This window comes from Monodon monoceros, unplaced genomic scaffold, assembly GCF_005190385.1.
Source record: "Monodon monoceros isolate NGI ecotype Baffin Bay Population unplaced genomic scaffold, NGI_Narwhal_1 Super_Scaffold_14, whole genome shotgun sequence".
NCBI classification, from domain to species: domain Eukaryota; kingdom Metazoa; phylum Chordata; class Mammalia; order Artiodactyla; family Monodontidae; genus Monodon; species Monodon monoceros.
Window position 1 is genome coordinate 23,403,155 of NW_021703770.1, and position 25,250 is coordinate 23,428,404.

General features: G+C 35.6%; 1 protein-coding gene across 3 annotated transcripts in view; it reads left to right on the forward strand.

The window, feature by feature from the left end:
- Positions 1-25,250, forward strand: part of CSMD3 (CUB and Sushi multiple domains 3) — a 1,080,114-nt gene that overhangs the window by 668,283 nt on the left and 386,581 nt on the right. For all 3 annotated transcript variants that reach the window (XM_029222726.1, XM_029222727.1, XM_029222728.1), the window contains 4 exons: positions 11,116-11,303; positions 14,242-14,430; positions 21,628-21,744; positions 24,947-25,162. In XM_029222726.1, the coding sequence (XP_029078559.1) occupies positions 11,116-11,303; positions 14,242-14,430; positions 21,628-21,744; positions 24,947-25,162 (710 nt within the window). The remainder of the gene's footprint in view (positions 1-11,115; positions 11,304-14,241; positions 14,431-21,627; positions 21,745-24,946; positions 25,163-25,250) is intronic.

A 25,250-nucleotide genomic window follows, 5' to 3' on the forward strand; every position in this document is an offset into this window, starting at 1 on the left:
AGTATGATTTTAGGCAGCCTTTCTGCTAATGGGTGGGGTTGTGTTCCTGTCTTGCTAGTCGTTTGGCATGGGGTGTCCAGTGCTGAAGCTTGCTGGCCACTGGGTGGAGCTGGGTCTTAGCATTGAGACGAGATCTCTTGGGAGAGCTCTCGCCAATTTATTTTACTTGGGACCAAAGGGTCTCTTGTGGTCCAATGTCCTGAACTCGGCTCTCCCACCTTAGAGCTTCAGGCCTGACACCCAGCTGGAACACCAAGACCCTGTCAGCCACACGACTCAGTCTGCCGTCCTGTCACGAAGTCGCCTGAGGTCCAGGCGTCCTGTCAATGTCTCCTCTCCTTGGGTTCCAGAGACACCTTAGGGGCCGCCTCCTGTCAGGGGCTTCCAGGTCAGGTGCAGTTGCCTGAGGGCTGGGCGTCATATCTGAGTCATGCAGGACGCTGAGCACTAGCCTTCTCTGCACCAGAGTGTAGCGTTGGGGGCTTCGGCTGGCGTTTGTGGCCCAGGTTACTGCTTCCACCCAGGTTTACATGTGGGCCTCAGGTTTACAGCTTCAGGATTCTCCAAACTTTTTTCTTTTCCTCTGTGCTCAGCCTAGTTCCACTTGGTCATAGGGTGCTGCGTTCAGAGGCCTCGCCCACTGCACTTAAGACCAGAGTTTCTCGTGGGCACAAAAGCATTTCTTTCCAGTTCTTGAAGATTGGCTCTATTAGGTCACTCTTCTGATTCTCAGCAAGGCTACTCACTGCTCCAGTAGACAGCTCATTCCAGCCATTTTTATAAGATGCACCGCTAGAGAGAAAAACCTTTTAATTTCTATGCATATGGTTTACCTAGTACTCTTTTCTCTGCCACTTTCTTATTCTCTTATCTGTTTCCTGAGACACAGATCTTTTAAGTTAGGCTGGAAGCAAGAGGGTCAAATTGAAAAGTGATTTTCACTGTTAGGGTTTGTGCAGAGCAACAGAAAACAGTTCTGTACATTGAACCATAACAGGCCTGGGGTGAGAAATGATTCTCAGAGTCCAAAGATTTTGGCTTCTCCCATTAGCATCACTGAATAGGACTTGTCAACTGTGCCTCTTTTCTTAATCCCTAAATTACGTGCTCAAGTATATTACAAATCTCCTAGCTCCTTCACTTCCTTGATACCAATAATTTTTTTTTTCAGCTGTTCCTTGTTAATTAGCCCAAACACTGGAAGAATCAAGAGTTAGAATGCTTTATGTATTTATTGATGGTATTTTCACTAACTTAGACAAGGCACAGCTGTTTCAGTATATTTCTTTTGAATCATACTTTCTGTAACTAAGATAAATAAAGTCCCAAATTCTTTTAAATGTTCTAAACAGAAATGTTTGTTTGGGGGTTTGAATCCTCCATCTGCCCTTCACACACACACAAGCCCATAAGATTCTTGAGTTTGAGCTATTTGAAGGGAAAATTATTTTAAAATCTTCCATTTCTTTTTTATCTAAAGACCCTTAAGGGTGTGTGATATTGCTTTAGGGCTGCCCATACTCTATGTGCTCTGTCAGAAACTGTTTTGTTTAAAGTAATTCACATTTAAAAACAGCTGTTATGTGGTTAGAAGTAGCTCTGTAGCAAAACAATGAGCAACAATGTTCATCAAGTTAAAAATTATGAGAATTTTATCCATTAGGTGGTATCATAAAATAGTCACTTAGAAATCAGAAATATGTACATCTAACACCTCCTTATTTAGTGACCTTATAATATCTTGGTGCGTCATTTCCCCCTTAAGATTGTTTTGAGAAAAAGATATCATCTTTAAAGTATCCATCAATAATTATGTTCTTAAAAAAACTAGTTCCCTTCTGATTTCCAGCTGAGCTCTTATAAGGACACTGGTTGCAAACTCTTTAATAGTTCCTCTCATCCTGAGAATATTTTTTATAGAAGTTATTTCCAAATAATGGATTGTATTTATTGCAGAGTAACATCATTTGCTTTCTACTATTCATGAATAACCTAAATTAATTAGGTTGAAAATGAAATTTAAAAAATTAGATAATATAATTAAGGTGGCTACATAGCTATTTTGCAGGGTTTTTTTATATTCTCAAATGTCATGATTGCTTAGAATTAATCTACAGAAAAAAACCCACTAAAAACGTTACAAATATTTAGCCATTAGTTGGCTTCTTGAGATTATCTCAAGTAGCTTAAGTCAATAAAATCTTAAGAATTACAATTTCCTATCAAATGCACAACAAAATAACAACACCACCAACGGACATTTGTGTTTTCATTGTTTATCTCTTCTTAACATAGCCAAATTGTTGTCTTATTCTCAGATTTGCAGAGGAATTTTTGCTTTGTTTCTTCCCTCACTTCTTAAAGTTTCTCATTATATGGCAGCTCCTAAATGAATTCATTTTACTAGTAATAATCCTAAACCTGTCTTTCTAGTCACTTTCCTGCCCTTATCTCCTTGTCCACAAGCTATCAGTATCAGTCTTCCTGAGTGCAACTTTTAAAATGAGAACTATTTCAGTTTAGTCAGAATGGTTTTGGATTACACAAAGAACATTTTAAAAAACACCAGAAATTGAGTAAGAATAGATTCAATTTCATTTTTAATATCATCTAGTGGCTCCATAACATTCGTTTATGATAAACAATAATGTCAAACAAATGAACACTAGATTGAGGCAATTCATGAGAAATTTGTACAACTATCTTAAAATACAAAGTGAAAGAGATTCAAATTATTGTGTAACTCTATTCCATTTCCCCTGTTATTATAATGTATTTTTATTGTTCCTTGAGGCAAATCTGTGATGATTTTCTTTTCAAAGATTCACTCCTACTGAACAGTGTTCTCTGTATCACCATTTAATGTTGCTATTCTATTAAGAATTAAGTCTCTTTATGTTTCAGTTCAAAGTAATCCCTGACTCTTCTGTGCACTTTAATTTGGTTGTTATCAACTGACTAGCTATCAAAGTGAAACTCCAATTTCAGTACTACAATAGGGGGGAGATTGGTTCAAGATAGCAGAGAAGGACGTGCTCTCACTCCCTCTTATAAGAACGCCAGAATCACAACTAACTGCTGAACAGTCATCAACAGGAAGACACTGGAACTCACCAAAAAAGATATCCCACATCCAAACAGAGGAGAAGCCACAATGAGACAGTAGGAGGGGCACAATCACAATAAAGTCAAATCCCATAACTGCTGGGTGGGTGACTCACAAACTGGAGAACACTTATACCACAGAAGTCCATCCACTGGAGTGAAAGTTCTGAGCCCCACATCAGGCTTCCCAGTCTAGGGATCCAGCAATGGGAGGAGGAATTCCTAGAGTATCAGACTTTGAAGGCTAGCAGGAATTGATTGCAGGACTTCAACAGGACTGGGGGAAACACAGACTCCATTCTTGGAGGGCACATACAAAGTAGTGTGCTCATCAGGACCCAGGGGAAAGAGCAGTGACCCCATAGGAGACTGAACCAGACCTACCTGCTAGTGTTGGAGGGTCTCCTGCAGGCATGGGGTCTGGCTGTGTGTCACCATGAGGACAAGGACACTGGCAGGAGAAGTTCTGGGAAGTACTCTTTGGCGTGAGCCCTCCCAGAGTCTCCCATTAGCCCCAACAAAGAGCCCGGTTAGTGTTGGGTCACCTCAGTCACTCCAGTGCTGGGTCACCTCAGACCAAACAACCAACAGGGAGGGAACCCAGCCCCATCCATCAGCAGACAAGTAGATTAAAGTTTTACTGAGCTCTGCCCACCAAAGCAACAGCCAGCTCTACCCACCACCAGCCCCTCCCATCGGGAAACTTGCACAAGCCTCTTAGATAACCTCATCCACCAGAGGGCAGACAGCAGAAGCAAGAAGAACTAGAATCCTGCAGCCTGTGGAACAAAACCTACATTCACAGAAAGACAGACAATTTGAAAAGGCAGAGGGCTACATACCAGATGAAGGAACAAGGTAAAACCCCAGAAAAACAACTAAATGCAGTGGAGATAGGCAACCTTCCAGAAAAAGAATTCAGAATAATGATACTGAAGATGATCCAGGAAAGAGAATGGAGGCAAAGATCGAGAAGATGCAAGAAATGTTTAACAAAGATCTAGAAGAATTAAAGAACAAACAAACAGAGATGAACAACACGATAGCTGAAATGAAAAATACATGAGAAGGAATCAATAGCAGAATAACTGAGGCAGAAGAACGGATAAGTGACCTGGAAGACAGAATGGTGGAATTCACTGCTGCAGAACAGAATAAAGAAAAAAGAATGAAAAGAAATGAAGACAGCCTAAGAGACCTCTGGGACAACATTAAACGCAACAACATTCACATTAAATGGGTCCCAGAAGGAGAAGAAAGGACCTGACAAAATATTTGAAAAGATTATAGTCTAAAACTTCCTTAACATGGGAAAGGAAATAGCCACCCAAGTCCAGGAAGTGCAGAGAGTCCCATACAGGATAAACCGAAGGAGAAACATGCTGAGACACATAGTAATCAAATTGGCAGAAATTAAAGACAAAGAAAAATTATTGAAAACAGCAAGGGAAAAATGACAAATAACATACAAGGGAACTCCCATAAGGTTTACACCTGATTTCTCAGCAGAAACTCTACAAGCCTGATGGGAGTGGCATGATGTACTTAAAGTGATGAAAGGGAAGAACCTTCAACCAAGATTACTCTACCCAGCAAGGATCGCATTCAGATTCAACAGAGAAATCAAAAGCTTTGCAGACAAGCAAAAGCTAAGAGAATTCAGCACCACCAAACGAGCTCTACAACAAATGCTAAAAGAACTTCTCTAAGTGGGAAACACAAGAGAAGAAAAGGACCTAAAAAAACAAACTGAAAACAATTAAGTAAATGGTAATAGGAACATACACATCGAGAATTACCTTAAACGTGAATGGATTAAATGCTCCAACCAAAAGACACAGGCTTGCTGAATGGATACAAAAACAAGACCCATTAATATGCTGTCTACAATAGACCCAGTTCAGACCTAGGGACACACTCAGACTGAAAGTGAGGGGATGGAAAAAGATATTCTATGCAAATGGAAATCCAAAGAAAGCTGGAGTAGCAAGACTCATATCAGTTAAAATAGACTTTAAAATAAAGAATGTTACAAGAGACAAGGAAGGACATTACATAATGATCAATGTGTCAATCCAAGAAGATATAACAATTATAAATATATATGCACCCAACATAAGAGCACCTCAATACATAAGGCAACTGCTGACAGCTATAAAAGAGGAAATCGACAGTAACACAATAATAGTGGGGGATTTTAACACCTCACTTACACCAATGGAAAGGTCATCCAAGCAGAAAATTAAAAAGGAAACACAAGGGCTTCCCTGATGGCGCAGTGGTTGAGAGTCCGCCTGCCGATGAAGGGGACATGGGTTCGTGCCCCGGTCCGGGAAGATCCCACATGCTGCGGAGAGGCTGGGCCCATGAGCCATGGCTGCTGAGCCTGGGCATCCAGAGCCTGTGCTCCGCAATGGGAGAGGTCACAACAGTGAGAGGCTTGTGAACTGCAAAAAAAAGGAAACACAGGGTTTAAATGACACAATAGACCAGATAGATTTAATTAATATTTATAGGAATTTCCATCCAAAAACAGCATATTACACTTTCTTCTCAAGTGTGCATGGAACATTCTCTAGCATAGATCACATCTTGTGTCACAAATAAAGCCTCAGTAAATTTAAGAAAATTGAAATCATATCAAGCATCTTTTCTGACCACAACACTATGAGATTAGAAATCAATTACAGGAAAAAAAAAACGTTAAAAGCACAAACACATGGAGGCTAAACAATACGTTACTAAATAACCAAGAGATCACTGAAGAAATCAAAGAGGAAATTAAAAAATACCTAGAGACAAATGACAATGAAAACACAACAATACAAAACCTATGAGATGCAGCAAAAGCAGTTCTAAGAGGGAAGTTTATAGCCATACAAGCCTACCTCAAAAAATAAGAAAAATCGCAAATAAACAATTAACATTACACCTAAAGGAACCAGAGAAAGAAGAACAAACAAAATCCAAAGTTAGCAGAAGGAAAGAAATCATCAGTTTCAGAGCAGAAATAAATGAAATAGAAGCAAAAATACAATAGCAAAGATCAATAAAACTAAAACCTGGTTCTTTGAGAAGATAAACAAAACTGATAAACCCATAGCCAGACCATCAAGAAAAAGAGGGAGAGGACTCAAATTAATAAAATTAGAAATGAAAAAGGAGAAATCACAACTGACACTGCAGAAATATAAAAGATTATAAGAGATTACTACAAGCAACTCTGTGCCAATAAAATGGACAACCCGGAAGAAATGGACAAGTTCTTAGAAATGTATAACCTTCCAAGACTGAACCAGGAAGATATAGAAAATATGAACTGACCAATCAGAAGTAATGAAATTGAAACTGTTATTAAAAATCTTCCAACAAACAAAAGTTCAGGACCAGATGGCTTCACAGGTGAAATTCTATCAATCATTTAGACAAGAGCTAACACCTAGCCTTCTCAAACTCTTCCAAAAAATTGCAGAGGAAGGAATACTCCCAAACTCATTCTGTGAGGCCACCATCACCCTGATAACAAAACAAGACATAGATACTACAAAAAAAGAAAATTACAAACCAGTATGACTGATGAATATAGGTGCAATAATCCTCAACAAAATACTAGCAAACAGAATCCAGCAAGCCATTAAAAGGATCATACACCATGATCAATTGGGATTCATCACAGGGATGCAAGGATTCTTCAATACACGCAAATCAATCAATGTGATACACCGTATTAACAAATTGAAGAAGAAAAACCACATGATCATCTCAATAGATGCAGAAAAAGCTTTTGACAAAATTCAACACCGATTGATGATAAAAAAACTTTCCAGAAAGTGGGCATATAGGGAACCTACCTCAACATAATAAAGGCCATATACGACAAACCCACAGCAAACATCATTCTAAATTGTGAAAAACTGAAAACATTTCCTCGAAGATCAGGGACAAGACAAGGATGTCCACTCTCACCACTATTATTCAACTTTGTTTTGGAGGTCCAAGCCACGGCAATCAGAGAAGAAAAAAATAAAAGGAATCCAAGTTGGAAAAGGAGAAGTAAAACTGTCACTGTTTGCAGATGACATGATGATACTATACATAGAGAATGCTAAAGATGCCACCAGAAAACTACTAGAGGTAATCAATGAATGTGGTAAAGTTACAGGATACAAAATTAATGCACAGAAATCTCTTGCATTCCTATACACTATGGATGAAAAATATGAAAGAGAAATTAAGGAATCACTCCCATTTACCATTGCAACAAAAAGAATAAAATAACTAGGAATGTACATAAGGAGACAAAAGACCTATATGCATAAAACTATAAGACACTGATGAAAGAAATTAAAGATTATACAAACAGATGTAGAGATATACCATGTTCTTGTATTGGAAGAATCAATTTTGTGAAAATGACTATACTACCCAAAGCGATCTACAGATTCAATGCAATCTCTATCAAATTACCAATGGCATTTTTCACAAAACTAGAGCAAACAATCTTAAAATTTGTATGAGACACAGAAGACCCTGAATAGCCAAAGCAGTCTTGAGGGGAAAAAATGGAGCTGGAACAATGAGACTCGCTGACTTCAGACTATACTACAAAGCTACAGTAATCAAGACAATATGTTACTGGCACAAAAACAGAAATATAAATCAATGGAACAGGATAGAAAGCCCAGAGATAAACCCACGCACCTATGGTCAACTAATCTATGACAAAGGAGGCAGGTATATACAATGGAGAAAAGACAGTCTCTTCAATAAGTGGTGCTGGGAAATCTGGACAGCTACATGTAAAAGAATGAAATTAGAACACTCCTTTACACCATACACAAAGTAAACTCAAAATGGATTAGAGACCTAAATATAAGACCAGACACTAAAACTCTTAGAGGAAAACATAGGCAGAATACTCTTTGACATAAATCACAGCAAGATCTTTTTTGATCGACCTGGTAGAGTAATGGAAATAAAAACAAACAAATGGGACCTAATGAAACTTAAAAGCTTTTGCAAAGCAAAGGAAACTGCAAACAAGACGAAAAGACAACCTTCAGAATGGGAGAAAATTTTTACAGACTAATCAATGGACAAAGGATTAATCTCCAAAATATATAAACAGCTCATGCAGGTCAATATTAAAAAAAAAAAAGAACAACTCAATCAGAAAATGGGCAGAAGACATAAATAGACATTTCTACAAAGGGGACATACAGATGGCCAAGAAGCACATGAAAAGCTGCTCAACATCACTAGTTATTAGAGAAATGCAAATCAAAACTACAATGAGGTATCACCTCACACCAGTTAGAATGGGCATCATCAGAAAACCTACAAGCAAGAAATGCTGGAGAGGGTGTGAGAAAAGGGAACACTCTTGCACTGTTGGTGGGAATGTAAATTGTTACAGCCACTATGGAGAACAGTACGGACGTTCCTTAAAAACCTAAAAATAGAATTACCATATGACCCAACCATCCCACTCCTGGGCATATACCCAGAGAAAACCGTAATTCAAAAAGACGCATGCACCCCAATGTTCATTGCTTTGCTATTTACAATAGCCAGATCTTGGAATCAACCTAAATGCCCATCAACAGACGAATGGATTAAAAAGTTGTGGTACATATATACAATGGAATATTACTCAGCCATAAAAAGGAACGAACTTGGGTCATTTGTAGAGACGTGTATGAATCTAGAGACTGTCATACAGAATGAAGTAAGTTGGAAAGAGTAAAACAAATACCGCATATTAGCACATATATGTGGAGCCTAGAAAAATGGTACAGATGAACCAGTTTGCAGGGCAGAAATAGAGACACAGATGTAGAGAACGAACGTGTGGACACCAAGGGGGGAAGTGGCGGGGGGTGGTGGTGGTGGTGTAATTAATTGGGCGATTGGGATTGACATGTATACACTGTGTATAAAATGGATGACTAATAGGAACCTGCTGTATAAAAGTTAAAAAAAACTCCTAGGGCTTCCCTGGTGGCCCAGTGGTTGAGAGTCTGCCTGCCGATGCAGGGTACAGGGGTTCGTGCCCCGGTCTGGGAGGATCCCACATACCGTGGAGCAGCTGGGCCCGTGAGCCATGGCGGCTGAGCCTGCGCATCCGGAGCCTGTGCTCCGCAACAGGAGAGGCCACAACAGTGAGAGGCCCACGTACAGCAAAAAAAAAAAAAACACTCCTAAAAAAAAATATATTTTGTATATATATTGTAGTATATATATATATATACATATATATATATACTACAATAGACTGACTACCAAACAATCAAATAATGGATTCACAATGCGTAATTGCCTGATCATTTTTTTAAAGGACATAGTGTATTCCTGTACATTTACTACTCTAAATCATATTATTGGAAAAGTTATTTTTAGACAAATACAATATATTCCAGGTTGCAAAATAAAGAGTAAGATAAACTTATGAAATCCGTTCATTTTACTAAGCCTTGCTTAATAGGATGTAACAGTGGTACAAATCTAAAAATATTTCATTTGTCTTTCTTAAATAGCATTAAATTATACATTTTGACTACTTTTGTGCCATGTTTATATTCATATCGGAGATTTTATAATGAAATAAAGTTTCTAATTTTTAAATGTTTCTTTCAATTTTTTTTACCAGGTTTTGAGTTTTATTTGTTTTAGTTTTATTTTTCTGAGGAATAATGTAGTTTAATCTTGTAATACTGGAAAAGACTGGTAGGTATGATAAAGTTATTATCTGAAAATTGGTGGACATTTCAAGTTATAATTATTTTTAAAAGTGTACTGAATATAACTAGTTGCCAAAAAATGTGTTGGAAGATATATTCTAAAAGGGTGAGAATGCATGGTTAGTACTGAAGTATCAAAGCATATTGAGTGCTTTTTTGATAAAGTTGATAACAGCCCTAGAGAAAAGAAAGTATTGTTTTCTTTAAAATACATTCATTCTTTCATTTATCCAATAAGTACTTACTGAGTGTCTACTATATGCAAAACATCAACAAAAACAGAAACTGTCTGAACTCATGGAGCTTATCGACTCTTAATGGAGACAGCTGTCAAACAAGCAAACAACTGTGATTGGTGTCACAAAAGGCACAATAAAATTGTGGCAATATAGTAAAACTAACCTACATTGTGAGGTCAGGGAAGGGCTTCCTGTGGACCAATTTAAGCTGAAAGCTGAAATATGTATAGGAAAACTTTGGTGAAGGCAGGAATAGAATGTTCTGGGCTGCAGTTTCATTATGGGAAGTGAGTAAGATGCTCAACTATTCATGATTCCACGTAGATGTTTTTCCCCCAACTAACATTTCTGATCCAGATTCAGACTGTGGTATACTCTTGAAGTGCAAGGAAGGAATGCAAAATTTTATTTTATTATGAATATGTTATACATGTTAAAAGTAGCTCTGTGTTGAATACAATTTATAAAACAATTGTATCTTTTAAAAAATTGAAAACAATAGCAGCAACAACAGCCAAAAATCTAAATAAAAATTGTATAAAAAATGTAATGGCCAAAAGAGATTTATCAAAAATCAAAATAAAACAACTATATGAAGCAGAGGTCAGATTTGAAGTATACTGTTAAGACGAAATTCTGATGATCTGATTGAAGATAAATACAGTAATCACATAGTTTTCCATAGAAATGAGGAAAGCAAAAGAAAGATGACTGCAAAAACATGCTTGGTTAATGAAAAGGCCGTTTATTTACTGAAGATAATCTGTAACATTTGAAAGAAATCTTACTTGCAAACAACAAGTATGTATTCATACTTTTTAAATGAAAATTGTCCATAGTAATAAGAGCTTATAACTTTGGTATTCTTAAATGGTGGGGCCTTAAATGATATATATTAGAAAAGCTTAAGAAAAGTGTATATAAAGCTGGTAAAAATTATAAATAATAAGTTAAATAGCAATCTAAAGTGTTATTTTCCTATACAGTGTTATTCTAATAAATATATTTTCACATATGTCTCTTAACCGTAGATTTCAGACTGAGCTGAATTATGATGTTCTGGAAGTTCATGATGGGCCAAATCTTCTGTCACCCTTGCTTGGATCTTACAATGGCACACAGGTGCCCCAGTTTCTATTTAGTAGTAGTAATTTTATATACCTTCTATTTACAACAGACAATAGCCGTTCTAATAATGGTTTCAAGATTCATTATGAAAGTAAGTAATGCCAACATGTTTTTTGATCTCCTTACTCTGTTTTCCATACTTCTGGTATTACCATTGTATCATTAAGAGAACTAGGAGATTTATTAAAGAAAAGAAGATCAAAGCTTTACTTGACCTATGAGAATGCTAATAGGTTACAAGGTGTGTGTTTTAGTAAATCCTGTATTAGATTTTTTCCAACAATATCTATGTAATATCATGAAGAGAAATACTAAGGAAACGTCAGAAATAGCAAATTAAAAAATCTTTAAAAATGAGTTCATATAATCGTTATTTGTGCTGAAAAGCCAACAATAGGCAGTAAATGGCAGCCTAAGATGTATATGAACATTGACACATTCTTTTAGCATTTACTTCATAAATTCAATCATACTTTTATATTTTATTCATACTCATTGCATACATTTCCATTAAAAATATTCAATTTTATTATTTTGTATGAAGTATTGAAAATTATATTAACAGTGAAAAGTAAAATACATACTCATATATATGCAGGTATGGCTAACATAACTAGCCAAAGGCTATATATTAAAACAGGCTCTAATTCACAGTGTTGGAATCAGTTTAGAATAATTTCACTTAAAATACATTTTGTTTAAGAAGTCTAAAATATGTCTGATATTTTTTAAAAAATTGATGCTGGTATACGCATAGAAACGAGTCTCTGTTTTGTTTATAAACATCTGACATATTTAAATAAATGTGGTTGTATTGTATATGATGTATGGTTGCATACATATATATAAGCTCACATATGCACACATTTTCATCTAAAAATACATTGCCATATATCTTTTCATGAAAAACAGTTTTGGTGAATGTATCTAACAGTACATTTAAGATTACTGCAAGATATCTTTATATCAGTTTCAGATAGATATTATATCACTCCTTTTTATATTCAAGTCTCCTATGCCCCCTTCCCCCTCAGGAGAAAATTTCAGCATTTAAAATTTGTAACTTTATATCCCATGTAGGGTGTCTCTCTTCAGTAAATCTGGTTGGGCGCATGGGTTTTTTAAATTGTTAATATATATTTATAGCTATTTTCTTTTTAACCTTATCCACAATATTATTTAATTATATTAACTTCCCTTTATTTAGAGCTTTGTGGCATGGAAGTATATTTCCTAAACATTATTGTAAAATGCAATGAGAGGATTAACACATGCTTGGGAATTCAAATGAGTTTAAAGGACTTTAATTGAGATCTTTAGCATTTATTAGTTAAAGCTGAGTCAGAGTAGTCATTTTTTTTTTTTAGATCTATTTCAAAATTAATTTTCACTAGCAATTAATTTGTATCAATATGCTAGAATGGGCAGACACCTTTTTCGTTTTGTCCATTGTTCTATCCTATGCCCGATATATCACATTCAGTCCCACTTCAACCAAGGTATGTGGTTGTAATCATGTTCTCAGACACAGGATTATTTTAAGGATTAAGTTAAACCATCATGCAAAGTGTTATTAAAAGTGTGGGGATTTTCAGTAAACAGACCCAACAGATTTAGTTCAGATTCTTGCTAAAACTGAACTAAGTGGGCCAAGGACAGAGCCCAAGGGTCAGACCTAATCATAAAAAGGACTTGGAGGAGCCTAACAAGTTTAGCTAAGGCAGAGTCTTTATTTACAGACAGCAAGTTTGTCATTTATAGGCCCTGGTGAAATAGTCAAAATTATTATTGAGGGCTAGGGCCTAAATGGTAGAGTGGAGGCTAAGAAATGCTGAGGTTGATGAGAGGCGCAACAGACATTGATTTTGGTCAAATCTGGCCAGGAGGCAGTGATTTTCAATTTAAATTTGTTTACAAAAGATCATTTTCTTTCATTTTTATTCTAATTAGTCTTCTGCTTTACTTAGTAACATCTCAAACCCTTTCCTACCAAGAAAACAAATAAAACACTTTTTTTGTTGACACTTTCTTAATAAGTTTCTCAAGCTGAAGGGAACCAAACTATCTTCTTTAAATGAATCATTCCCATGCCTCAAAATCAGCAGAGTAAAACTTTAATTATTATACTACTTAAAACATTAAAAATGTATTCGGTGTTTGGTGAATTTTTATTTTAATAGAATCCATTAAAAGAAAAAACTCGATCTCTCCAGTTGAACCAAAATTTTATGGGAAGGATTTCTTGCAATGCTACCAGTGATTGCACTCTAGAATTTTATTTTATTCCCTGTCTTGGGCACTTTTACCCCTTATGTCTTCCTCTCAAAACAGGAAGATTATGAAAACTGTACCAATAAGATAAGATTATTTATCGTTTACAAAACACATTAAAATAATAAAAATAACTCAGAATAGACTTTCCTTTTTTTGTTTTAGTACAATCCCCCAGCCCCAAGGGGGTTTATTATGTTGTATTTCTTGAAATACAGATGTAATCATGTTTCTTGGATATCTAAATATTACATAAAACAAGACAATGATAAATGGATGCAGAACAAATCCATAGACACAGATACCAATCTCTGAAGACATATTTAGAGCCTCCTAAAGCAATCAAATGGAGTTTTAATAATAAAACTAATTTCATAGAATTATTTTAATGACCAAATTAGGCAAATTTTGCAAACATTTTAGAGTTGTACCTGGAATATAATAAGTTCAAACATTAATTATTGCTATGATTATTATTGTATATGTGTGTATATATATATAATTTATAATACAAAGTTTGATAGATAATTGTACATTTTCAAGTTTTTATATAACTAATGGCCTGATTTTTTGGTCCTTGTGGGTAGGAAATGTCAAAAAATTTGTTAAATAAACTGCTAGTTTTTAAAATAAAGCTATGGGCACATTAATTTATTTGTAAAAATTACCACTCACAATTGTTTGAAGGAATGAGAATCAATTTCAGCGATTTGACTCTCATCACGCTTACTCTTTTTCATATTCCCTTTGTTTTCCAGGTGTTACAGTGAACACCTATTCTTGCTTGGACCCTGGCATACCTGTACATGGTCATCGCTATGGTCATGATTTCTCCATCGGATCTACTGTTTCATTTAGTTGTGACCCAGGATACAGGCTGAGCCATGAAGAGCCCCTTCTATGTGAGAAAAACCACTGGTGGAGTCATCCACTTCCAACATGTGATGGTAAGAATTCATTCAATATGCAAAATAAACTGATTTATAAACCAAAAAAAAATCAACATAATCTTGTAAAATGTGAGGCTGAACATAAATATAAGTATTTCATATGTTTAAAAGAATATCTTGAAGTATGCCAATTTTGTTATCAAACCATTAATAAAGAAACAAAAGAATGAATATTGATAATCAGCCAAACTTACCCCATGCCTAAGGATGCTATATGTATTTTTAAAATGTGTTGAGGTAACCATTTTAGGTGCCCATTGTGTGCTTCGTGTCCTTGAAAAAATAGCATTGAAGGTGTCATGTTGGTGTCAGATGAATGCAATGAAGAGATAGAGCATTTACCTCCTGCCTGAAAGGCAACATGTACTAGTCCAAATTTTACCTAGCTACGCAGCACTGTGGCAATGTACCAGACTGTCCTGTGGTGGCAAGTTCCTGGCTATAGAAAATATTATACCAGTGTCCTTACCTCTTCTTTGTTTCTGTGGAGACTAAGTCAGCAATCCTTCATTTTTCAGAAGACACATATGAAAATACGGTGAAAGAAGCTGCTTTCCTATGATTGGGAAGTGCTTGCACACTTGCTTTATAAAAACACACACAATGTAAATCTATTCATTATTTAGTTCTGGGCTTTAATTTTTATTTATAACACTATTCCTAACTTTTATTATTTTGCCAAGTGGAAGATTAAGTTTGTCATTTCATAATTAAATTTTCAAATACTGTCAGTGCCATCATTTTTCTGTAACAGCTTTAGGTCAGTTTGTTTTTTTGCTTCTTTGTTTATTTATTTATTTATTTATTTAATTCATTTATTTTTGGCTGTGTTGGGTCTTCGTTGCTGAATGCAGGCTTTCACTAGTGGCAGTGAGCAGCGGCTACTCTTCGTTGAGGTGCACAGGCTTCTCACCATGGTGGCTTCACTTATTGCAGAGCATGGGCTCTAAGTGCAGGCACATAGGCTCAGTAGTTGTGGCTTGCAGGCTCTAAAGCACAGGCTCAGTAGTTGTGGCACACGGGCTTAGTTGCTCTGCGGCATGTGGGATCCTCCAGGACCCATGTCACCTGCATTGGCAGGTGGATTCTTAACCGCTGCACCACCAGGGAAGCCCAGTCAATTTGTTTTTATAACGAGGTTTAAAAGAATCATCAGCACTTCTTCCCTGTATTTGGTACAATACCATTTGTAATAGCGTTCTTGTGGTTGTAAGTGACAGAAACCCAGCTCTAACTGATTTTAAAAAAGGAAAGCAGAATTTGTTGTTCAAAGTTTCAAACTTAGAAAAGGTATGGGTGGCATACTTCTCATTGCTAATTATAATCATGAATTCAAACATTTTCAAGGATATCTCTATTTCCATCTTGGCTTTTCTCTCTCTATTGGCATCATTCTCTTTAACTGCAGCCAGGCTTTTTCCATACGGGAAGTGGAGAATACACTCTCATGAAGATGGAAACATGTAACCTCGTATTTCCAGGATCAGAGGAGAATGAGAGTTCTTCCTTGTTGTTCTAATTAGAAGAATCCCAGGAAAGGTCTCTAATCAGTCCATAATTATACTCGTAACTGTAGAAAAGGAGAAGCACACTTTACGATTGGCTTTCTCCAGGTCCTGTGTCCATCCGTCCTTGTGGTTGGAGACAAATGATTGTGGTGTAAAGGTACTATGTTTGTCAGGTCCTGGTGAAGCCACATGATTGGCATGAGTAAATTCACCGAAGTAAAAAGGTGTGGCGGCAATGTTATCAGAAGAAGCAGGAGAATAAAAATAATGTCCAAGTATACCAGCATGCTTAAATATTATTAATAATAAAAATGAGTGTATCTAGTTTTCCTGGGAGCAACATAGGGCCTCATCATCTCTTGTCAATGCAACTTCTGTCAACCTTAAATTCAATATCCAACTACTTCAATCTAACCTCCTTTCTTCACACTAAGGATATTTCATGCTCTATCCCATGTCAAAAAATGCTTAATGGCTCTCTGTTTCCCAGGAATGAAAGTCCAAATTATTAATCATGGAATTCATGATTCTTAACCATGTGTCCTCCTCTTTTGTATCCCCATTTCATTCTGAGCATAACTGGACAAGGGCTAAATTATATATTTTTTGAATGTCTGAGCTTTGTATAAAGCCTCTAAAATTAACTGAACTCAATTACTTATAACTAGTAAACTGATTTGATTAGGGTTTTCCTTCAGTTTAAACATTTTCCCCGGAGGCAGCTAATCTAAACTTCCTGGGGTTAAAGGGAGGAGGAGTGAATAAACAGAATTGATTTTCCAGATCCAAGAGTATAACCTCCATTGGCCTAGATTGCCTGGATATTCAAGGTACAGCATGCCTCACTTTTATACACATCAACTCTTATAGTTTCTTTATAGCCCATAGTTAATTGATTCACAAAGCACACTAGTCAGTGAGGGTTGGTGGTGATAATAATAATAATAGCTAACATTTAATGAGGGTTTACCATGTGCTGGTACTGCTATAGGTGCTTTAGGTATATTAACTTGTTTTATCAAAATAACTCTATGAGGTAAGTGCCATTATGATCACCACTTAACAGATGAGAAAATTAAGGCAAATAGAGATTGAGTATGTTGCCCTGTGTCATCCCACTAGTTAATGGCAGAATCAGGATTGAAACTCAGGCAGCCTTGATCCAGATCCTGTGCACAAGTCTACTATTACACGGCCTCCTGCCCACATTCTCTGCAATAGTAAAGTACTGAGATTCTTTAAAATGAAGAGTACAGTTGTAGATTTTTTATTCTTTCCTCAGTGATGCCACATGTTTAAGAATTTTGTATAAAAAATACATATAGCTGTTTAAACAGTTTATGGATATTCTGTACTCCTTGGAATATGTGACTGAAAAATAGGACTTTTTTTTTAATCTAACATGTTATATGGACAAATACTTTTAATTCAATTCCATTTTTGTGTACTTAGGTTTCTGAGTAAAAAAATGATCTTACTGAATTTATCTTTTTTCATTACTGAAACCTTGAATCTTGACCCTCAAGTGAGAAATGATTCAGTTAGATTCTATGTTATTTAGTAAATTTGCTATCTTATCTTTCACCGTGCATTTCTTGAGGGGTCTCTTTACTTTGCCTTTGATCTCTTAGGTCTACTCTTCAGAAAGCAACCAGAATAATTATTTTATAAGTTAAGGCAGATCAGGGCACTCCCCTGCCCAGAATCTTCTATCACTTAACATCCCAAGAAGAACAAAATCCAAAAACTTTTGCATGACCTAACTGCCCCCAGGTAATCTGGGCCCTGACTGCCTCCCATACCTCATCTCTCACAAGTTTCTCCCTTGTTCATGCCAGTGCACTCCAGCTACACAGGTCTCTGGCTTTTTTCAAATGTTGAGAACCCTTCCCTCACTCCTCGCATTCCATCCTTCCAACCCCCCTCTCATTTTTTCCTTCTTCCTGAAATAGGATTCATATAGTCACATGTCCTTCTTCCTAAATTCACTCAGTCTCCACTTAGAAGTCATCACTGACAACTCCCCATAAAAGAGTAATCCCTGTCATGCCACTTATCTTTTCCATCATAGTATTTACCACTCTCTAACATTATGTATTTTTTGTCTGCTTTTTTTGGTTTGTTTTTGTTTTCAAAATGTAGGTTCTATATGGCAGGGACTTTGTTCACTGTTATGTCCTCAGTGCCAAGAATAGTTCAGTTCCCGTCACACAGTTGGTGCTCAATAAATCTGAGTTTAGTGAAAGCATGAGCAGACTATTCTTTCCAGCCTTTTGGGAATACTTACTTAATTTTGATTTTGCATTTTTATTTTCTGCCCTTTGCCTTCATCAGTGTTTTTTCATTTCCACTAGAATGTCCTAGCCCTTTCCAACACTGTTTTTACCAAACTCCTAGTCAATATTTTTTTGTTGTTAATTTGTCTCCAACTTAATCTTTTTTATATATGTTTTTTTTCCAATTTTATTGAGATATAATTGACATATAGCCCTGTATAAATTTAACGTGTTCAGCAATAATGAGTTGACTTACACACATCATGAAATGATTATCACAATAAGTTTAGTAAACATCCACCATCACATACAGATACAAAATTAAAGAAATAGAAACAAAGTTTTTCCTTGTGATGAGAGCTCTTAGGATTTACCCTCTTAACAACTTCCATGTATGACATACAGAAGCACTCATTATGTTTATCATGTTGTACCTTACAACTCAGTGACTTGATTTGAGTCAACTTAAGGTCATGGACTCTGGAACTAGAATGCTTGAGTTCTCTCTGTGCCTGCTTTCTCATCTGTAAACTGTGAATAATTATAGTACTTTTCTCATAGGGTTGTTATGGGGTTAATTGAGTTAATAAAAATAAAAGTCTTCAGAGTAGTATCAGTCACATTTCAAGTTCAATATGAGCGGTCATGTTTTTGCTAAAAACGAGTGAGTAGTTGCAATTTTATCCTGTTTTATTACAAAGTAAAGTACAAGTATTTTCATATTTTCAATTTCATCTTTCAAAAAAAAAATAAGAAGAGAAAGAGACTTAATCACACTCTTTCCCATTATTTACTGTGAAATTCTGTCAGTTGAGTCAGTTCCTTTCAAGGCCTTTATCCAATACTAATATTCTCAAATAACAGAAACTTCTACTGTGTCATAAAAATGCACTGTATATTTTGTCATCTGATTATAATCTAAGTAACAATATAAATTTTCATTAAAAATATATGAGTTACTGACCATTTCTCCTAACCATTTTAATGTGTAATGGTTACTGAACTTTATTCATTTATCTGCAGAATGTTCATTGCCCACCTTCAACACATATGGTAGGTGCAGCTTGCAGACAGCAAATTTCTAAGAAATTAGCTAAGTACAGAAAGAAGGATATTTTAAAAGTAGCTTTATTTGAAAGAATGTTGATGAATAGAAGAACTTTCCCTCTACAACTGGTACACCCACCTAATACACACACATGCATGCACAGGAGCACATGTCTGATGTACTTTCTAAAACTTCACATTTCTCTTTTTTGTTATTTTTTGTGTTTAATTTAATTAAATAATTCAACTCTCTTAATTTTAATGCTTCTGTTCACTGATTTTTACTCTTGCTATATGAAACATACTCCTTTTAAATAGAGATTGTAGGTTTTAATCCAGTAGAGCATTTTCACTCATTACATTTCACTCAACAAATTCATAGCATGTTGTATTGTTAGGTTTTTTTGTCGGACTCTCACAATGAAGAATAAAATGAAATATAGTGTCTCACAATGGAGAATAAAATGAAATATAGTGTATTAGGAACAAATTATTGTATGTAAAAATAATCTAATGAAATAATAAACAGTTCTCTGTCAAGAAGCAGAATGAATCACAAGGAAAATTTTAAAAAGGTCAACTTAGCACCATCAAGATACAATGGAAATGGTATACCTAGCCCTTAACTTGATCACAAAAGCTCAATGAGGCTTTTTTTTTTAATTGAATGAAAATTGAAAGTTTCAGTAAGAATAATCACCAATAAAGGTCTGTGCAGGCTCTAAACAGGAGCCTAGGCTTCCAGACCATGAATATTATTGTAAATGTCTTAATAATAAATGAAATTGGAAGCATAGCCTTATCTTGGTCTCAAGAAGGTGACCTATAAGACAACTTCAAGTGAGGTACTAGTCAAGACCTTCTTTTATTCCTTAGTGAAGTAAAAGAAGTAGCAAAGGGAAGAGTGTTCTGTTTTTTGTTTTTTTTAAAAAATTAATTTATTTTTTTTTGGCTGTGTTGGGTCTTCGTTGCTGTGCGTGGGCTTTCTCTAGCTGCAGTGAGCAGAGGCTACTCTTCATTGTGGTGCACAGGCTTCTGATAGGGTGGCTTCTTTTGTTGCAGAGCACAGGCTCTAGGCGCAGGGGTTTCAGTAGTTTTGTCTCACGGGCTCTAGAGCACAGGCTCAGTAGTTGTGGTGCACGGGCTTAGTTGCTCCACAGCATGTGGGATCTTCCCGGACCAGGGCTCGAACCCATGTCCCCTGCATTGGCAGGTGGATTCTTAACCACTGCACCACCAGGGAAGCCCCAAGAGTGATTTTTAATTGTGTGTATATTTATGTAAATCTAAGCCTTCTTAAATACTTCTAGGAACTGCAGACTTACTATTTCTAGTCAGGTCAGTGTAGAATAGCAGCCAGATTGCCTCAACTCTTCCTTCTCAGCGTTGCCACTTGGAAGAAATCATGGAAGACAATAAAGCCAAAACTCACTTTTCTGGTATCCCAGAGAAGTTGAGCAAGGATCAGAGCAGATAAGGCTGTATGTTGCATTCACAGTTCTTACTGCTCTTACCCATGTTGCCCATGTCCAAGAGAGTAGACATCTCCAAGTGGAATAGAATAAGGAGTCAACTTTTCTCTGCTTCCACGAGAATGTACATTCTTACCTGACTATATCTTTGTTTCCTTTAATTTTTAATACTGGTATAATTATCTGGCATATCATAACCACTGATGGTAGAAGGCATTGTAAACTGTCATTTATTCTAGAATAAATGAACACTGAATTAAATTTCAGTTTCTTTGACCTCAGTTCATAAACATTTATTTAGTTTTATTATCTTGGAGTATTTACTTAAAAATCAATATCCTCTCAGAAACCCCTTTTTGTTCATGATATTTCCCAGAGAAATGTACAAGTGCAGAAGCAGCCTTCAAAATTTTGGTTTACTTCACTGTTTTAAAAAGAATTCTATGAAGAATGACATATATCCCTTTAGGAATCTAAAATAAATAATTTTGTATAATTAACAATTTGTTTTCTTAAAGCTTAGTAAAAGAGGGGCTGCTAAAGAATTAATTACTCATGTTTAATTTACAACCAATTTATGCAAATGTTGCTTATAATTAGAAATGTGTAAGATAAGTATGTACTTCAAATGCAAATGTGGAAAGTTGACCTAAATTCTCCTGGGGCCAGTATTAATTCTCAGATACTATTACATATCTTTTTCTTCTCTTTGCTGCTGCAAAGGACGAAATGATTTCTTAGTATTGGAAGAGGTCTTTACACATTGCTGTTATTACCAGGAAGTAACTTAAGCAAAAATAATCAGACTCATTCTATTTTAAGAGAGATTTGTTCAGCCTCTGCCTCTCTAACTATGCCTGATCAGATGACTACATTTCTTTGTATTTTCAGCATTATGTGGAGGAGATGTTAGAGGGCCTAGTGGAACAATCTTATCACCTGGTTACCCGGAATTTTATCCAAATTCTCTGAATTGTACGTGGACTGTTGATGTAACCCATGGAAAAGGTAATTTGCCTCATACAATGATAATGGGCTATCTTCTGAATTTTCATTGCATCTATTTTTATTTCATTGTCCTTTACAATGTCATTTTGCATGAGCAAAACCAGATCAGTACTAAAATATGCTAACACAAAATTCAATTTGAGTAACTGCAGGAGAAGATTATATTTACTTTTCTATAGTATTATACTCATGTTTTTGTCAGAATGGTAATATGAGATATTTATTTTCTTTTGATATATTAAACTAATGTTATTTGGAATTTTCATATCAACAGAATCTCACACAGGATGGCTTTTGTCTCTGGCACAGTGGGTTGATTTCAAAAGTTCAAAGGGGAATAGGCAGATACTCTGAAGTGCTGAACCAATTGTAAAGCAAACAGTACATGTTTATATGCACTCGTTTTTAAAATGTTTATGATTATTTATTATAGCTATATTTCCTGTGTAAATTTATAACCATTCTAGAAATATCTGTCTCAAATTTTCTGTCGGAACTGAAGTTGTATCTCACATAATTGAATGAGAGTATAAAATTGCACTATGCATATGGTAGATGTTAATAAATGTCCTTTGAACAAATAAATGAAATTCCTTGTAGTACTAAGTATGGTTTATTCATGCAATACAACCAAAATAGTATATTAGCAATATAAGTAGTTAAGGCAAAAACTTGACACTGGGAAAATGGGCATTCTAATATAACAAAACGAAAATGGATGAAAATTATTTACCCGAAAAAATCTACATGCTAATCTTTTTAAAAAGAGTTAATTTATTCATGATAAAAACTGCTTTGGAGAAGTAGTTTTTGTTTTAGCTCTATTCTTATATTATTCTTATTGGTTTTTACTATTACATTGTACTTATTAACTTTACTATAGAAGATCTAAAATAACCCCACCCACAAAATCCTAGCAATGAGAAGGTGATATTACAATTTTAAAAATTAAAGCTTTATTTAATAATTTGAATTCATTGTGTTTTTTACACAATGTGTTTTTACACTCCTGTTCAACTATGTGAGATATATCTGCAGTTCTGATAGAATATTTGAGATACAAATGAAGTTTGCCTTTATTAAAATTATACATCCTTTTATTGACAGTGAGGATTATATAAGGATTGTTATTTTAATGAAATTAAATATAATTGAGAAAAAAATGCTATTAAAATGAGTATTGTGGTATTGTACAGCAGGAATGAGGTAGAAGACTTTGTAAAGTGTCATTTTTGTTGTTCTCCATAATGGAAGACTCTTTGCTGGACGTTAACCAAAGCATCCAGTGTTATTATTATTTCAGTGTGTAGTGGATTAATGGAGTTTAAAATAAGCTTCCTTGTATTATACAAGAAAATGGAGGGCTACGTACTGCTTGCTATGTAAATAGAGGTTTAATTAACACTTAAGGTTTTTCATCTTCACAGATTGCAAGTGTTAATTAAATCTGTATTTACATGGCAAGAAATGCAGATTATATGCTTTTCTTTTACGAGCCAACAAAATTGTTTGGAAGTACAACTATTCCAAAGTGTAGCCAAAGTTATGTGAAGGATAATCTCTTAAAGTTTGGAGAAATTGTCAAGGTAATATAATTTAACCTCTCACCCAGCACACACAGATGCACACATGCACGCGCACACATGTGTCAATGTGTCACCCCCTCAAGGTCATAGTTAGTGTCATAACTAACTAAAACCTAGATATTCATGATATTTTGACTTCAAGCCCAAGTTTTTTCTTATATTTCTGTAACAAAAATTGCCTTAATAAGTCTTCTTGAATTATCACTTTTATGAGAAGGTACTATGATGTTGAAACCACTGATTTTTTCTCACTATTCTTCAACACCCATTGCCCTATTAAGATTGTATGTCTTTGCCTGTCCACTTCTTCTTCCTGAAATGTCTATCCCAGGGTTGCTATTCCACAAACATCTGTTCACTTTTGAAGGCCATTGCCTTCAGAAGCCTCTGCTGATACCTTTGACAAACTACCTCTATTTCTATGCTCCTGTATTGACTCACATTAATCACTTTTATAGCACTTAGCATAATGTTTGAACTTTTATTTTATGTATCTTTTTCCCTCAGATAGACCATGAGTTATTTACAATCTTCTAATTTTTTTTATATTCCATAATGCCTATAATATAGTAGGTTCTTAGTATCATATTCTTATTTGGATTAATTGACCTTCAGCAGAAGGTCTTAAATTGTTTTGCTGCAGTGAAAACAGATTTTATTGCTTAAACTGTAATCTGATAAACAGAGGCTTACTTTTATAAAGTCGCTGACTAGGACAGAGTGACATGAAACCAATTTACTTTCATGTTGAAGGATTAAACAATAACGATAGCTAACGATTGCTGAGTACTTCCTCTGTGAAAGCACTGTGCCAAGTCATCCCCTATATTGTCTCATTTAAACTTCAAGACAACCCTATTAGGACCCCGTTTTTCAAATGGAGAAAGTGTGTCTCAGAAAGACTATGTATGTAATACTTGACAATGGGCTTATTAGCATCACTATCTAACAGAATTTTTAATTTTCCCGAGTATTAATTCAGTGCATATCAGAACAACATTTTTCTAAGAAAAACATGCATAATGAATTTTTTCTTCCTTTTTTTCCATCTGTTCTTGTATTACCTGCCTAGTTTTTCTTAGTTTTAGTCTCTGATTGAAATCAAATTGACTTAATGTGAATTTCCATTCATTATTTTGTAAACTTAGATATCAGTTAATCTAGATGGCAGAGCATCTTCTCCTTGCCACATTGACACCTCATTCTCATTTACATCTGTCTAGTGTCAATTACCACATTTACACTGAAGAACATTTCAAAGACTGACTTAATTTCTGGACCCCTCCTAAAAAAGGCTCATTGTGGAGAGAGAGAGAAAAAAAGAAGGGTTACATTTTTTTAAATTTTTATTTATTTATTTTTTTGCGGTATGCGGGCCTCTCACTGTTGTGGCCTCTCCCGTTGCGGAGCATAGGCTCCGGACGCACAGGCTCAGCGGCCATGGCTCACGGGCCCAGCCGCTCCGCGGCATGTGGGATCTTCCCGGACCGGGGCACGAATCCGCGTCCCCTGCATCGGCAGGCGGACTCTCAACCACTGCGCCACCAGGGAAGCCCCAGCTCTATGTGTTTTACTGATATAGTTTATAAGTCTAATTTTCATCTTTTCCTTAATAGGTGTGCAGTTCAATTTTCACACCTTTCATTTAGAAGACCATCATGACTACTTACTGATCACAGAGAATGGTAGTTTTACCCAACCACTGGCACGCCTGACTGGTTCAGAACTTCCTTCAACAATCAATGCTGGTCTCTATGGAAATTTCAGGGCTCAGTTGCGCTTCATTTCAGATTTTTCAATATCATATGAAGGATTCAATATTACATTCTCTGGTAAGAAAACAAGTTTAAAAGTCAGATTTTTAAAAGTATGAGCATAACTTTTGTTATGTATGACAAAACAGAGAGAGAAAAAAAGAGA